Source organism: Herpailurus yagouaroundi, unplaced genomic scaffold (genome assembly GCF_014898765.1).
Source record: "Herpailurus yagouaroundi ecotype Mexico unplaced genomic scaffold, PumYag 200, whole genome shotgun sequence".
Classification (NCBI taxonomy): Eukaryota; Metazoa; Chordata; class Mammalia; order Carnivora; family Felidae; genus Herpailurus; species Herpailurus yagouaroundi.
Window position 1 is genome coordinate 1618299 of NW_024412431.1, and position 14058 is coordinate 1632356.

At 49.0% G+C, this 14058-nt stretch overlaps 1 protein-coding gene across 3 annotated transcripts in view; it reads right to left on the reverse strand.

Annotated features, from left to right (window-relative positions):
* Positions 1-14058, reverse strand: part of MUC16 (mucin 16, cell surface associated) — a 92318-nt gene that overhangs the window by 12323 nt on the left and 65937 nt on the right. For 2 of the 3 annotated variants that reach the window (XM_040449797.1, XM_040449799.1), the window contains exons 36-48: positions 13254-13378; positions 13092-13159; positions 12464-12636; positions 12142-12177; positions 8485-8609; positions 8325-8392; positions 6235-6407; positions 4830-4865; positions 3737-3802; positions 1984-2105; positions 1833-1900; positions 1502-1674; positions 119-249 (exon numbers count right to left, since the gene is read on the reverse strand). In XM_040449797.1, the coding sequence (XP_040305731.1) occupies positions 119-249; positions 1502-1674; positions 1833-1900; positions 1984-2105; positions 3737-3802; positions 4830-4865; positions 6235-6407; positions 8325-8392; positions 8485-8609; positions 12142-12177; positions 12464-12636; positions 13092-13159; positions 13254-13378 (1364 nt within the window). The remainder of the gene's footprint in view (positions 1-118; positions 250-1501; positions 1675-1832; positions 1901-1983; positions 2106-3736; positions 3803-4829; positions 4866-6234; positions 6408-8324; positions 8393-8484; positions 8610-12141; positions 12178-12463; positions 12637-13091; positions 13160-13253; positions 13379-14058) is intronic. The other variant, XM_040449798.1, reaches the window with a different exon arrangement.

The following is a 14058-nucleotide window of genomic DNA, read 5'->3' on the forward strand; positions in this document are numbered from 1 at the left end:
CAGAACACATTAGGTAAAGTGAGGAGTTGAAACACTTAATAGATGTGAGTCAGACAGAGGAATGGTGGGGGTGGGGGAGCAGGGCAAGGAGAGACAGGAAAGATGAGAGAGATGTCACCTTGTCCTGGATGTCTCTCAGCAGGGTTGTGTACTCCAAGGATGCAGGGTCTGAGTTGCTGAGGTTCCAGTTGAGGATGTGGAAATTCAGCTGATACTCATTCTGAATAGATAAATTCTGGGGTGCGTAGCCTGGAGCCAATGATAGGAAGAGAAGAGAGGTGGAGACTCTTACCCTTTCACACAGAGAGAGGCCTGATGACTGCTGTCAGAATCAGCCAAATTCAGGCCCACATGCCGGGGGGTTCCTAGTGGAAAGTCACCCCAAAGAGGGGGAAAACTGGAATTTTCCAGTGATTCTCCTGAGCTGAGCTTTTCTGCTTGGGCTTAGGCAGTTCCGGCTTCCTGGAATATTTTCAATCCTCTTTTTCTGGAAATCTCCTACTCATGTTTCAGGACCTTGATGAGATGAGACTACAGGAGAGCAGGGACCCATCTGTCTTGTTCTGGCCATGTCCCCATACCTACTACAGTGCTGGGTACATAATATCCTCTTCCAAGAAACCCTCCTTGACTTGCTCCTCCTGTGTGCTTCCACAGCACCCTGTTAATAACAGTGTCCCTGCTTTGTTTGTGTGTCCCTAGATAACATTCATTCTCTTGATTATTAGTTTTCAGGGAGAGAACCTGCGAGTTCCATCTCTGTATCCAGCACATGGCTTGGGACAGAATAGTATTGTATATGCATCTGTTGAATGCATGAATGTGAACTACAGCGGATCCCTCAATATGGGGGCTGAGATACTCATCTCCCATTTGTTCACTCATTTACTCACTCATTGGGGATGACAATGTACCGACACATAAAGAACTGAGGGTGTATCGCCAGACTACGAGACTTAATTTTGTAGAGTTGGATAATTAAATAATTGTGATAACGTGTGATAAGTTGGTGCCCATCTAGGGACCAGAGGCCCATGTAGAGCAGGGTTTCTCATTCTCAGAACTACTGATATTCGGAGCTATGTAACTCTTGGCAGTGAGGATCCCTGATCATTGGAGGACATTCGTAACACCCCCAGCCTCGAGCCACTAGGTGCCAGTACCACTCTCCCCCAGTTGTGGTGATCAAAATGTCTCCGGACATTGCCAAGTGTCTCCTGAGGGGCAGAATTGCCCCCAGGTGAGGACCACTGGCATGGAGGAACCTTGTATAGAAGAAATCCTGTCCCAAGAGATCTACGAGTCAGACATTTGGAGTGCAAATTAAAATTATTTATATTAATTTGGTCAAAGAATTTCACTCTTTTTACCTGAAATAACAGGAGAGACTCTCTCCATGGAGAGTTTGGGGAGGGTGTCCTTCAATCAGAGCTTGGGCTGACTTGTTAAGGAAGAAATAAAATAGAACAGAGACAAATAATGATTGCTATAAATCACTCACCATTGACGAAGAGGCTGTCCCTGACCAGGGTATAGATGCCCATCTGGGTGAAACCATGGGTCAGCTGGCTTAGCTCCCAGTAAAGCTGTTCTCGGTCCAGCCTGTAGCCCATGGGGTCATGGTGATAGGTGCAGATGGCGTTAACATGAGTGGCTACCCCATCCTTCTCAGGCCTGGGGAGAGAGGGATGTGGGGACTCTTAAAGAGAGGTTCTGAAACCTCAGTATGGGGGCCACAAGGAGGGAAGGGCAAATGGGAGGTCAGTGGGAAGACTGAAAGGGTTGGTCACCAAAATGGTCACTACTGGCAAATGCTCAGGAGGAAGTCCTACCTGAAGGAGATTAATCTGCAACCTGAATAGAAGGGGCCCAGGCTGCTCTTCTGGAACAAGGATCCAAGCTGGGGAGGAAGGAGGAGGCGGATGAGCAGGAGGGGCTGGGTGGGATTTATCCCACTAGGAGCTGCTAGGAGCAGGGTCTCACCAGGTGCTGCAGGGTCCTCTTGGTGGAGTTGAATGTAGCTGAGCTGTGGCTCATGTCTGTTGAATACTGGAGGTTGGAGATGGTCAAGTTCAGTGTGAAGGTCTTCAGGTTGTGTCCCATAGCTATGAGAAGGAGGGGGAGAGATGGTGACTACTGAGAGCTGGCCTGAGACCAAATCAAAATCCTGCATTCATCCTACTCTGTCATCTTCTCTTCCAGTGTCACCACCACCCGCCATGTGGTCACCCAAGCCAAAACCAGCACGTTGCTTAGCTCCCTCTCTCTCCCCTCCAAGTAACACCATTTCTACTTACAGAATGGTCCTCACACACCCTCTCTCTATCCTGTCCCAGATCAAGTCTTATCCTCTCTCACCTGGACCAACATCCCAGCAGACTTGCTGGATGCCCCATCTAAAGAATGTTCTCTGCACTGAAGTCTAGCGGAAAAATTTTTTAATTTTTTAATTTTTAATTTATTTTTTTAATGTTTATTTTTTAGAGAGACAGATCATGAGCAGGGGAGGAGCAGAGAAAGAGAGGGAGACACAGAATCTGAAGCGGGCTCCAGGCTCTGAGCTGTCAGCACAGAGCCTGACACGGGGCCTGAACTCATGAACCACAAGATCATGACCTGAGCCAAAGTTGGATGTTTAATGGACTGAGCCATGCAGGTGTCCCAGAAATTTTTTTAAACTGCTTGTTTATTTTGAGGGGGGGGGGGGGGGGGAGAGAGAGAGGGGGAGGGAGAGAGAGAGAGAGTGAGAGAACATGGGGGGGGGGGGGTGGGAGTGGGGGAGAGTGCCCTTAATCAGGCTCTGTGCTGATAGCACAGAGTCTGATTAAGGGCTTGATCTAATGAACCGTGAGATCATATCCTCAGCTCAAATCAAGAGTTGGACACTTAACTGACTAGACCCTAGAAGAATTTTCTTAAGTGAAAATCTCAGTATAGTCACCACTTCCCATGGCTTCCTTTGGTCTTCAGTGTTAAGTTCAAGCTTCTTGACCTGGCACTCAATGTCCCTCCCAATCTGGTTTTTGCCAGTGTTTCAGCTTCACTTCTCCATCTATTCCAGGTTAAGGTTCATGGTTCATGCAAACTAAATCCCTCTCAATTCTCTCCATATACTATGCTGTTTCCGGCCACTGAGCCTTTGCTCATCAGATTCCCTACACCAGGAAAACTCTTCATCCCCTATTTGCCTGGATGACTCCTACTCATTCTTAAAGAATCAGTTTTGGGGCGCCTGGGTGGCTCAGTCGGTTGAGCATCTGACTTCGGCTCAGGTCATGATCTTGTGGTTCATGAGTTCAAGCCCCGCGTCGGGCTCTGTGCTGACAGCTCAGAGCCTGGAGCCTGTTTCAGATTCTGTGTCTCCCTCTCTCTCTCTGACCCTCTCCCATTCATGTTCTGTCTCTCTCTGTCTCAAAAAATAAATAAACATTAAAAAAAAAAAAAAGAATCAGTTTGGGTGCAAATTTCTCCAGAAATTCCTTACCTTCCAAATTATGTTAGATCCCTCTCCCCAAAACATTTCACACTGTGTTATAATGGTTTGTTGATCTCACAATACTGGGGGCTCCATGAAGGTATGCATTAGATTGAACTGTCAGTAGAATCTTTGGATTGGCATGACTGTCCTAAACCAGAATTTTACACTCTGGCTTCTCAGCCCCTGTGTTACAACTGGCTGGTAGAGGTGGAGGGCTGTTAAAGTTTCTCTTGGGAATAAAAAGGATTCCCTAAATACCTGTGGTGGCTTCTGGTTGCCCAGGTGATGATGAACTAGGCAGGAATGTGGTGGCTGCCTCAGGAGCTGTGGAAAGGGCGGTTATCAGGAGGGGACAGAGCTCCCCACAGAGTGGGAGAAACTCCCCACATTTGTCTGGACTCCAGCAGTGGTGGTCCCAAGACAAGAGTTCACAGGTGTGCCATAAATGAGAGCAAGGGAAGGGAGAACTGTGTGAGCAGAGGGGTGAGCGAGCCCATGAATGAAATGAACCCGAGAGAGTAAGGGTAGGTGAACAAGAGAGAGACTAAGCAAAGAAGGCAGAGAGATGAATGGGAAGAAAGGTGGACAGATGGGATACCTGGATGGACAGAGGAAGAATGAACAAATGAGGGGTAAAAGGGGAAGCAAGAATAAACACAAGGAAGGAAAGTAAGAGAGATGGATGGAAGGACAGAAGGCAGAAAGGACAAAAAGTGAACAGGCAGAGGATGGATGGATGGATGGATGGATGGATGGATGGATGGAAGGAAGGAAAGAATGAAAGATGTATAGATGGAAGAATGAATGAAGGACAGAACGAATAAAGGATGGATGAAGGGGGGAAGGAGAGATGGAGGATGGATGGATGAGAGAATAGAAGGAAGAAGGAAAGGAAGGACGATGGATTAATGGGTTGATGGACAAAGGGAAAGAAGGAAGGAAAGAAAGATTGAAGGAAGGAAGAAAAGAAGGCGGGAAGGAAGGCGGGAAGGAAAAGCCTAAGAGAAGGCTAACTGGGAGAATGGAAGAATGGATGGGTTAAAAGATAGATGAAGGGACCATTGGCTAAGTGAATGGGAAAATTTGGCCAAGCCACTAAGTGGCCACCATAATTTGCAGCTTGATACTGAGGCCCCTTTTGTGGCCCTTGTAGATTTTGTTTCCAGGAGGCACGAACTACAAGGTCATTATCTGACCTCAACGCCCATCCCTATAGGAAATGCTTGCTCAAATTTCTTTCTCCAACCCAGATGGGTGTGGAAAGTTTAGAAAGCCAATACTGGGCAAGCTCCCTTTGCTAGTGAGGAGAAAAGCTTGGCTCAAGATGGGTACGGGGTGCAAAGATACATACTTGTGGGAGGCTCATCTGGACCACGCTCGTTATAACCTGGAAACAGAAATGTCACACATAAGGGGAAGGGAAAGAACAATCCCAGACTTCCATGCCTTTGTCCCTGTGGTGCTCCAGCTGGATGCCTCTCTTTCTATGTACGAGGTGACCATCTATGCATCTTCTAAGACCAGACTCCAATGTCATCTCTACCATTAGGATCTTCCGGTTAGAAGCAACCCTTCCCTGTCCACCTCTCCAGCATGCCCCCATGAGACTCTCACCACATTCATGTTCACACACTCATTCCCCCATATACCCATTCATCCCACCCTCTGCCCTTCCATCCTCCCTCCAATCTATCCCTCCATCCAACAAATATTTATTGAGAACCTACTATGTACCAAGTTCCATTACATTTGGGGAACACAGCACCAAACAAAATGTCTCTGCACCTCTGGAGCTTACATTAGGACAGGTTGCACATGCCGCCTGTCTGTGTCCCTGGTGCCAGGCACAGTGCCTAGCTTCTAGCAGATGCTGGCGAATACTGACCAAGTGAGAAAGAAGCAGCACATAACTTGTGCAGTTTACAGGAGGAAACATCCTACCCTGGCCTCTGCAATGGCCAAGGCGAAGGGAAGAGATAGGAACTCGGAACACCACAACCCAGACTGGCCACAAACCTACTGTGGGCATGGGCACATGCCTTTCTCTGTACCAGCTCCCTCTTTGCTAAAATGGGTGTCATAAAGGACCAGGATGTCCCCCCGCTCACCTGAGGTGGCAATGGTGACAAGAAAGTGTGAGTTGCCAAACTCCATTCCCAAGTTGGAAACAGAGAGGAGAGAAGCTGAGTTACTCCAATGAACTTCACTACAGACATGCTCTGCCTCTTAGAACCCCAGAAAAGGCTCACCCTCTTAAACACTGTCCCTTCCTGGATGCTAGGCTGATGTCCAGTGTGTCCAAAGCTCAGGCCCCACAGATGTTCAGAGCGCCCACCTTAGTTCCGGCATTGGGGACCCACCCAGAAGAGTAGACCATCCATGGTCAAGGGTGAGAAGGTGGTAGGGGAGACAGATGTGGGATTTTCTTTCCCCATGTCTCTCCCAAAAGACTCTTCTAGGAGTTAAAGGCACTGGACGCTGACTGCTGGGGCTCATGCCCGGCTTCACCCCTCTCCAGCTACACCCACTTGGACAAATTACTTAATCTTTCAGAGCCTCCATTTCTACATCTGTAAAATAGGTGTGATCAAGGACAGCCTTGCAGAATGACTGTGGGAGGATGGGGGTCAGTGTGGAGTTGGGGTTCATGCCTGAGTCTGTCCCAAGGTTTCCGCTAGAGAACTGACCTGTGGTTAATGGAAACGTTTCCAGAGATGGGGAAGCTGAAGCGGTGAGGTGGGTGGAGAACAACTCACCATTGAGGTAGAGGCTGTCCTTGTCCAGTGAATAGGGGCCCAGCCGGGTGATGCCACGGGTCTGCCTGCTCAGTTCATGGAACACCTGTTTCGCAAGTAGACCCGGGCTGCTGGGGTGCTGCCGGTAGGTGCAGAGGATGTTCACCCTTGTCTTGGCACCATTCTTCACGGACCTGAGGAAGAAGAGGTTGATGCTTGGGGACTGTAGCCCACATGGCATCTCTCTACCCGAGGTCACTGCACACCTCATATCCTGTGTTCCAGCCTTGTTGAACCATTCACACTTTCTCCACCTGGCCACATTCTCTCACCCCAGGATCTTTGCACATGCTGTGACTTCTGTCTGGAGGTTTCTCCCTGTCTCTCCTTACCTGGGTAACTTCCGGTCATCTTTCAGGTCCCAACTTAGATACCTCCTCCTTCTCCAAAAACCCTCCCAGGCTGGGTCAGGAGAGGGTTCTGGCTGCCACAGTACCTCATGCTTCCCCCATCACAGGCCTGGTTGCCCTGAGTGTGAGCATCTATTATTCGTTCCTGTTCCCTCCAGACTGTGGCCTCCATGAGGTCAGGAAATAGGACGACAGTCTAGCTCATTGTTGTACTGAACCCCTAGTACCTCTCACATTGCCTGTTCCATGTAAAACCCAGTGTCCTGATGAATGGATAAACAAAATATGACATATCCATACAGTGGAATATTATTCAGCTTTAAAAGGGAAGGAAATTCTGACACCTGTTACAACATGGATGGACCTTGAGGACTTTGTGGTCAGTGAAATAAGCCACACATGAAAGGACGGATATCATATGATTCCACTTGTATGACGTACCCAGAGTAGTCAAATTCATAGAGACAGAAAGTAGAATGGTAATTGTTAACATCTGGGGGTAGAGGGAAGCTGAGAGCTGCTGTTTAACGGGTATAGAGTTTCAGTTTTACAAGTTCTGGAGATTGGTTGCACAACAATATGAATACACTTAACACTACTGAGTTGGACACTTAAAAATGGTTCAGATGGTAAATTTTATGGCATGTGTACTTTACCACAATTAAAAAACAAAAAACAACAATTCCTGACAAGACTCTGGAAAGTCGAATCCAAATGCCTGGAAATCCGCCTCCTTTCTCTCTGCCCCTTGCTCTCTCTCTGCTCCAGCCACGTTGGCCTCCTTGCTGTTCACCGAGCATGCCAAGCTCATTCCTACCTGAGGACCTTTGCCCGTGCTGCTTGCTCTGCCTGGAACAGTTTTCGCGGCCAAATCCTTGTTTCCAGTTGGGACCCAGCTGAGAAATCACCACCACAAAGAGCTGGAGTATCCCAGGTAAAGCTGTTTTCTCATCTCTTATGTACTATGCTCATCACCTTACTGCATTTGAAACCACTTTAGATATCTCTCCTTCTACTTATTTTCTGCTTTATCCACTAGATGAGCACAGGGGCAGTGTCTGCCCATCACTGTGGGACCCACCACTTGCCTCAGAGGAGCCACACCACCAATGGCAGTGGAATGAAAATACAGATGGAGAAGGGCTTCATAAACGCCAAGAGAACACACACTGACCCAGAAAAGTGCGAGTAATTGCCCAGTGGGTACAGAGTGATGAAGAGTTTCAGAACTAGATGGTGGGGAAGGGTGACAACATCATGCATGTAACAGATGCCACTGAAATGTATGCTCGAAAATGGTTAGAATGGCTAATTTTATGTCTATAGATATTTTATGACAATTACAACAACAACGTAATATCAGAAAATGGATGTCGAACCATAAGAGACTCTTAAATACAGAGAATAAACTGAAAGTGGATGGGGGTGGGGGAGAGGGGGAAATGGGTGGTGGGCATTGAGGAGGGCACTTGATGGGATGAGCACTGGGTGTTGCATGGAAGCGATGAACCACGGGAATCTACCCCCAAAACCAAGAGCACACCTTACATACTGTATGTTAGCCAATTTGACAATAATTATATTAAAAAAAAAACACAACGATGCCAAAAAGGACCCTTCAAGACAGTCCACCACAACCGGGAGTGGCCCCCACAGTCCTTGTCCTTTGGCGGTGGGCCATGGTGGGTGGGGGATTCTCACCTTAGTGAGGTGACCTTGCAGCCTGTATATCGGGTACCCAGACTGCTCTTCTGGAACAATGGGCCCAGCTGGAGAGGAAGGAGAGAGCCAGTGTGGTCAGAGGTGGCGACAGCCCCTAGAGGGGGTCATGGAGGCACAGAGGCAGAAGTCGTGCTCTCACCAGGTGCTGCATGAGGGTATCTGTGATGTTGAACTTGAGGGAGCCGGGGCGGCCCATGTCCGCTGAGTAGCGCAGGTTGTCGATGGTGAAGTTCAGTGTGAACAGCTCCTCACGGGCCTCCCCAGCTGTGGTAAGTGCAGAGAGAGCCAAGGCTTGTGGGAGGTCGGGTGCCCAACATCCACCCACAGTGGGCCTTCCAAGGGCCTCTTGTCCTCCTCCCAGGAAACCCGAGGGCCACGTGTTAATGGAGACAACTCCAGCAGCAAGGAAGGACAGGCTTGATCTGGGGGCTGGAGATGGTGTTTCCACCCAGGTGCAGGAGGGGAGGGTTCTGTGGAAATTCTGGTGGCTTTGTTCTTTCCCAGAAGGAAAGGCTCCAGCTTACCATGCTGATGTGGGACCAAGGATAACCCCAGACATGTTCCTTCACTTTCTTTCTGTTCCCCCATCTCTATCTCTTTATCTCTCGGTGCCTCTGTCTCTCTTTTCCTCTCTCTCTGTCTGTCTCTCTCTGTCTCTCTATAACACCCAGGTATGCCAATCTTCTAGGCATTGTGTAAAAAAAAAAACAAAAAACAACAACTAGCAGCTGTAACCAATCTCTCTGCACCTCAGTTTACTCATCTGTAAGATAATAGTGATTCCTACTTCAAAAGTTGTTATGAGGTTTGAACAAATCGAATTTTGTAAAGTGCTTAAGCACAGTGCTGGGCATAGAGTAAACACCTATTTGAGTGTTTACTATAGAAGACAAATAAGCAAATACTTCCTGATCACTCACTGCAAATGGAGTTTTTACCCAGATGAATATGAGCTGGGCACTAGACTTCTCCACACTAAACAAAGGAGAACCACAGCACAGAAATGATCTCCTGCTCAGGGTTACATGACTGGAGGGAGGGAAAGTCAGGGTTTGGACCCAGGTTCTCCGACCCCAGAGTCCTTGCTCATGAACTCCCCTGCTAATACATATGCTCTTGCCTAAACACATGCAGCTGGCCCAGTGTTCAATAGTGGGGGTGACCTGCATAGACCCCAGGAGAAGTATAATAAATAAATGTATGATGCAAGTAAGAACAGAGGCCTGGTGGTTTGACTCCAGACTAGATAAGCAGGGAGCAGCACAGGGTCAATTGTTTAGGACAAACCTCTGCAAGAAAAGCTGACCTCCCTTCTTTCCTCCTTCTCTTCTGTTCATCACTCCTTCCAAGCTTCCTTCTGTCTATCCTTCCTTCCATCCTTCCTTTCTTCTTTCCTTCCAACTTTCTATTCATCCATGCATTCATCCTTCCTTCCTTCCTTCCTTCCTTCCTTCTATCCATATTTCGTTCTTCCTCCCTCTATCCATTCTTTCCTTTCATCTACCATCTGTCTATGCACCCATCCATCTCTCCACCCATTCATCCTTCTTCCATCTCTTCATCCACCCACTCATGCATCTATCCATGCACCCATGACATCCATCCATCTATCTCTCCACTCATACATTCTCCATCATCCATTCATCCACCCATCCCTCCCTCCTTTCCTCCCTCCATCCATGCACCCATGACATCCATCCATCCATCTATGCACCCATGACATCCATCCATGAATCCATCTATCCATCTCTCCATCCATCCATCCTCCATATCCCATCTATCAATTCACCCATCCATCCATCTGTCTCTCTATCCATCCATCCTCCATCTCTCCATCCATCAACTCACTCATCCATCTGTGCACCCATGACATCCACCCATCCAGCCAACCAGCCACCATCTTTGCATACATCATTCCTTCCTTCATCACTCCTAGTCTTTCCTTCTTCCCATTCATACCTTCTATGCATTATGCATCCTTCTGTCTTTCCTTGTATCCCCACTTTCTTCCACCTATCTACCTTTCCTTGCTTCCTTCCTCCACCCTTTTTCTTCCTTCTATCCATCCATATTTGCTTCCTTCCACATCTATTTTTTCCATCTATTTAGACATGGTTCTACCCTCCTTTTCCCCTTCCACTCATCTTTTCTTCCTTCCATCTGCTCATCCATCTTCTCTCCTTCCCTCCTTCTGTTCATCACTTCTTCCTTCCATCCATTCCTCCACCCATCCATCTTGCCTTCCCTCCATGTACATTGAATTAAGACTATAATGCTTCTGAATCTATTGCAAGGACTGGATACTGATAAACAAACCACAGCCAATTGAATGAATTTAACTTATTTTTCCTCCTATCATTTGGGGAAATATGGTTCTCATTGGACCTGAGGAGCCCAGAACCCTGCTGATGTTGGAAGGAGCAAATGAAGATACTGTGGTGTAAAAGACCAGAGATGGACCCATGAAGAGTTTGCGAGGGTTGTAAAAACACACCTCTGATGCAAGGGCATTTAACTCTTGAAAAAGCTACAAGCTCCTCATTCCAGGGTTTGCTGGGGATGCAATGGGAGTTTGGCCCATGAACTTGAACAAGACAAGTGTGCACCAAAAATCAGTGTGTCTTGGTAAAAAAATTAACTGAGAGATGAATGAGACTGTGAGTTTTTGGAGTCAAGGAACTCCTGGTTCTATTATTTATTTGCTGTGCAACTTGGCAGCCTCTCTGGGCTTGGGTTTACTCATCTGTAAATTGGAGCTAAGTCACATACTTGTAGCAAGAATGAAAGGATAAGGTGCATGTGCTTTGGGATGAATTGTGTCTCCTCCCAACCACTGAAATTTGAGAAGCTCCAATCCCTAGGACCTCAGTACGCGATTGTATTTGGAGACAATGTCTTTAGAGAGGTAATTAAGTTAAAAGGAGGCTGTTGGGGTGGGCCCTAATCCAATCTGGCTGCTATCTGTATAAGAAGAGGAGATTGGGACACAGAGGGACATGGGGAACGTGTGTGCAAAGGAGTGACCATGCCCAGAGGCAGTAAGAGGTCACCACCCACATGCCAAGGAGAGAGGCCCCAGAGAACCCAGCCCTGCTGGCACCCCCCAGGTTCTAGCTGCGAGAAAATACACTTCTGTGCTCTGAGCCACCCAGCCTGTGGTACTTAGCTTTGGCAGCCAGAGCTGACTAATTCAGTATGCAATTTAGCACGGTGCCTGCAAGGCAGCCAGCCTCAGTACGTGTTCACTGAAAATCCAACAACTGCACAATTCTGATGTCAAGACACTCAGAACAATGAGCAGAGAGGTGAGTAAAAGGATAAGAGAAGAGAACCAGGGGAGCGCCTGTGTGGCTCAGTCGGCTAAGCATCTGGCTCTTGATTTTGGCTCAGGTCACGACTCAAGGTTGTGGGATCAAGTCTCGAGTCAGGCTCTGCACTGACGGCAAGGAGCCTGCTTGGGATTCTCTCTCCTCTCTCTCTGCCCCTCCTCTGCTTGTGCATTCTCTCTCAAAATAAATAAATATTAAGAGAAAGAAAGAAAGAAAGAGTACCAGGGAAGCTTTAGGAGAATCTGAGTGAAAAACATGTGAGGGTCAGAATAGTGGGGGGACAGACTTGTGTGTAAGATGCTCTAGCCCTGGGCTGGGACTCTCCACCAGATCCCAGGGAGAGAAGGGATGAATGAGGGTCCTTTCCAGTTGTTTTCCTCATCAAGGACAGGTGGTAAAGGACAACAGCTGCTCCCCAATCCCAAAGTGGGGACGAGACCCAGGAAGCCAGGGCAAGGAACACTCACCCGTGGTAGTTGGGGCTGTGGCTCCATAGGTGTAACCTGCAGAGAGAAGGCCAGAGGAGCTGAGCGGGAGTTGGGGTGAGCATAAAGGAGTAAGGGAAAGGTAGGATTTAGGGGCCTTTGTGGGAAAAGCAGAGAGGGAGCGGCCGAAGAGGGATGCTTAGGGAGGAAGTGTCCAAATAGTGGGATCGGAGGTGGCTGGAGCCCATGGTACCATCATCGGAATGAACCCAGAGCAGAGGAGAAGGAGATGGGCCACAGCGTCCTTTAGAGAAACACAAACTCTGGCTGGGAAAGAGACCCTTGCGGGAGCACAGCCCCTCACCGTTGACACAGAGGCTGTCCCTGTCCAGAGTGAAGGGCCCCAGCCGGGTGATGCCATGGGTCTCACGGCTCAGCTCCCAGTATAGCCGCTCTCTGTCCAGCCCGGGGCCCGCAGGGTCAGAGTGGACGGTGCAGACGATGTCCACGCCAGTGGCTGCACCACCCTTCTCAAGCCTGGGGAAAGAAGGACATGGGGATGTTGAATACTGTTGGAGGGGTCCTTCTGGATGGGGACAGCCAGAAGTAGAAGGCAGGAGGCGGAGAGGGTACAAAAGGGCTGGCTCTGAAGGCCAGAGGGGCTCTCCTAAGTGTCTCTTGTTGGAGATGACTCCCTCACAACGAAGAACAGAAAACACCTTAATTGGAATTGGCAGACAAGATCTAGTGGTTCTTCCAAGAGGAAAGCTTTCATCTAAAACAGATGATCGTCTGGATTTTGTAAGTATAAGCACGATGCCTCACTTCTAGGTCTTGAGCGTTCCCACTCCGGGGGCATGAAGAAGGCATGAAAGTGTCGTGATGGGTGCTGGAGGCCAGCTGCGCCAAAGGCATGCCCAGGAACTGAGCCCTGCTGGCCAGAGCGTGAGGATCCACTGGACCCAACACATCCCTCCACCCGGGGGTCTCACCTGAGCGAGGCAAGTCTGCAGCCAGCGTAGAGGGGGCCGACACTGGTCTTACTGAGCAGGAGCTTGAGCTGGTGGGGAGAGAGAGGAGGGTGAGCAGAAGGACTGAAGGGCTAGGCGGGCGGGCATTGGTGGCGCTGACGGTGGTCATCGAGCGGCTCTCACCTGGTGCTGGAGGATCCTCTTGGTGGAGTTGAACTTCAAGGAACTGGGGTGCCCCATGTCCTCAGTGTAGTGCAGGTTGGTGATGGTGAAGTTCAGGGTGAAGGACACCAGAGCGGGGCCAGTGGCTGCAGTGAGGGAGGAACAGAAAAATGTCCAGCTGGGACCACGGTAAGGGCCTGGAGGTTACCTGGAGGTTACCTGGAGCTCTAACGGTAGAGTACTGGCAGAGGACCTAAGTACAGCCATGGACTGCAGAAGTGGAAGGAGAGAACATTATGGAATTCTTCACTCATTTCGTTCAGTGAGCATGTACCAGGTGTCTCATGTGTGTGAGGCTCTGTGCTAGGCTCTGCGGGTCCAAGGTGGGGCATAGGCTGCTAATATTGAGGCCAGGAGAGTGGCCAGACCATCATGCTGCAGGGGAGCCCGGAGGCTGTGCATTTCCAGAGGGGTATCCAACAAACGACTGAGGACAGCTTCCAGGAGGAAGCATCACTTCAGATGTGACCAAGAGCATGAGTAAGAGTCAGCTGAGCAAGAGGAAGAGCACTCAAGCGGAAGAATCAGCCTCTGGACACAAGCCCAGCAGGAGGACAGGGCAGTTGTACTCAAGGGACTTGAATGCTTTCATTGTGGCCATGAGGAAGTATAGATGTGAGACTGGAGGGGTCCTGGGAGCCCAGAAAGGGGGGGGGCAGTGACTATGCAGCTCAGGGGTTTGGACATGTAGATAAGGTGGAGTCATTCAAAGATCGTCAACAAGACAGCAATTATGTGGACAGAGGGAGGGACGCTGCAGCTGCTG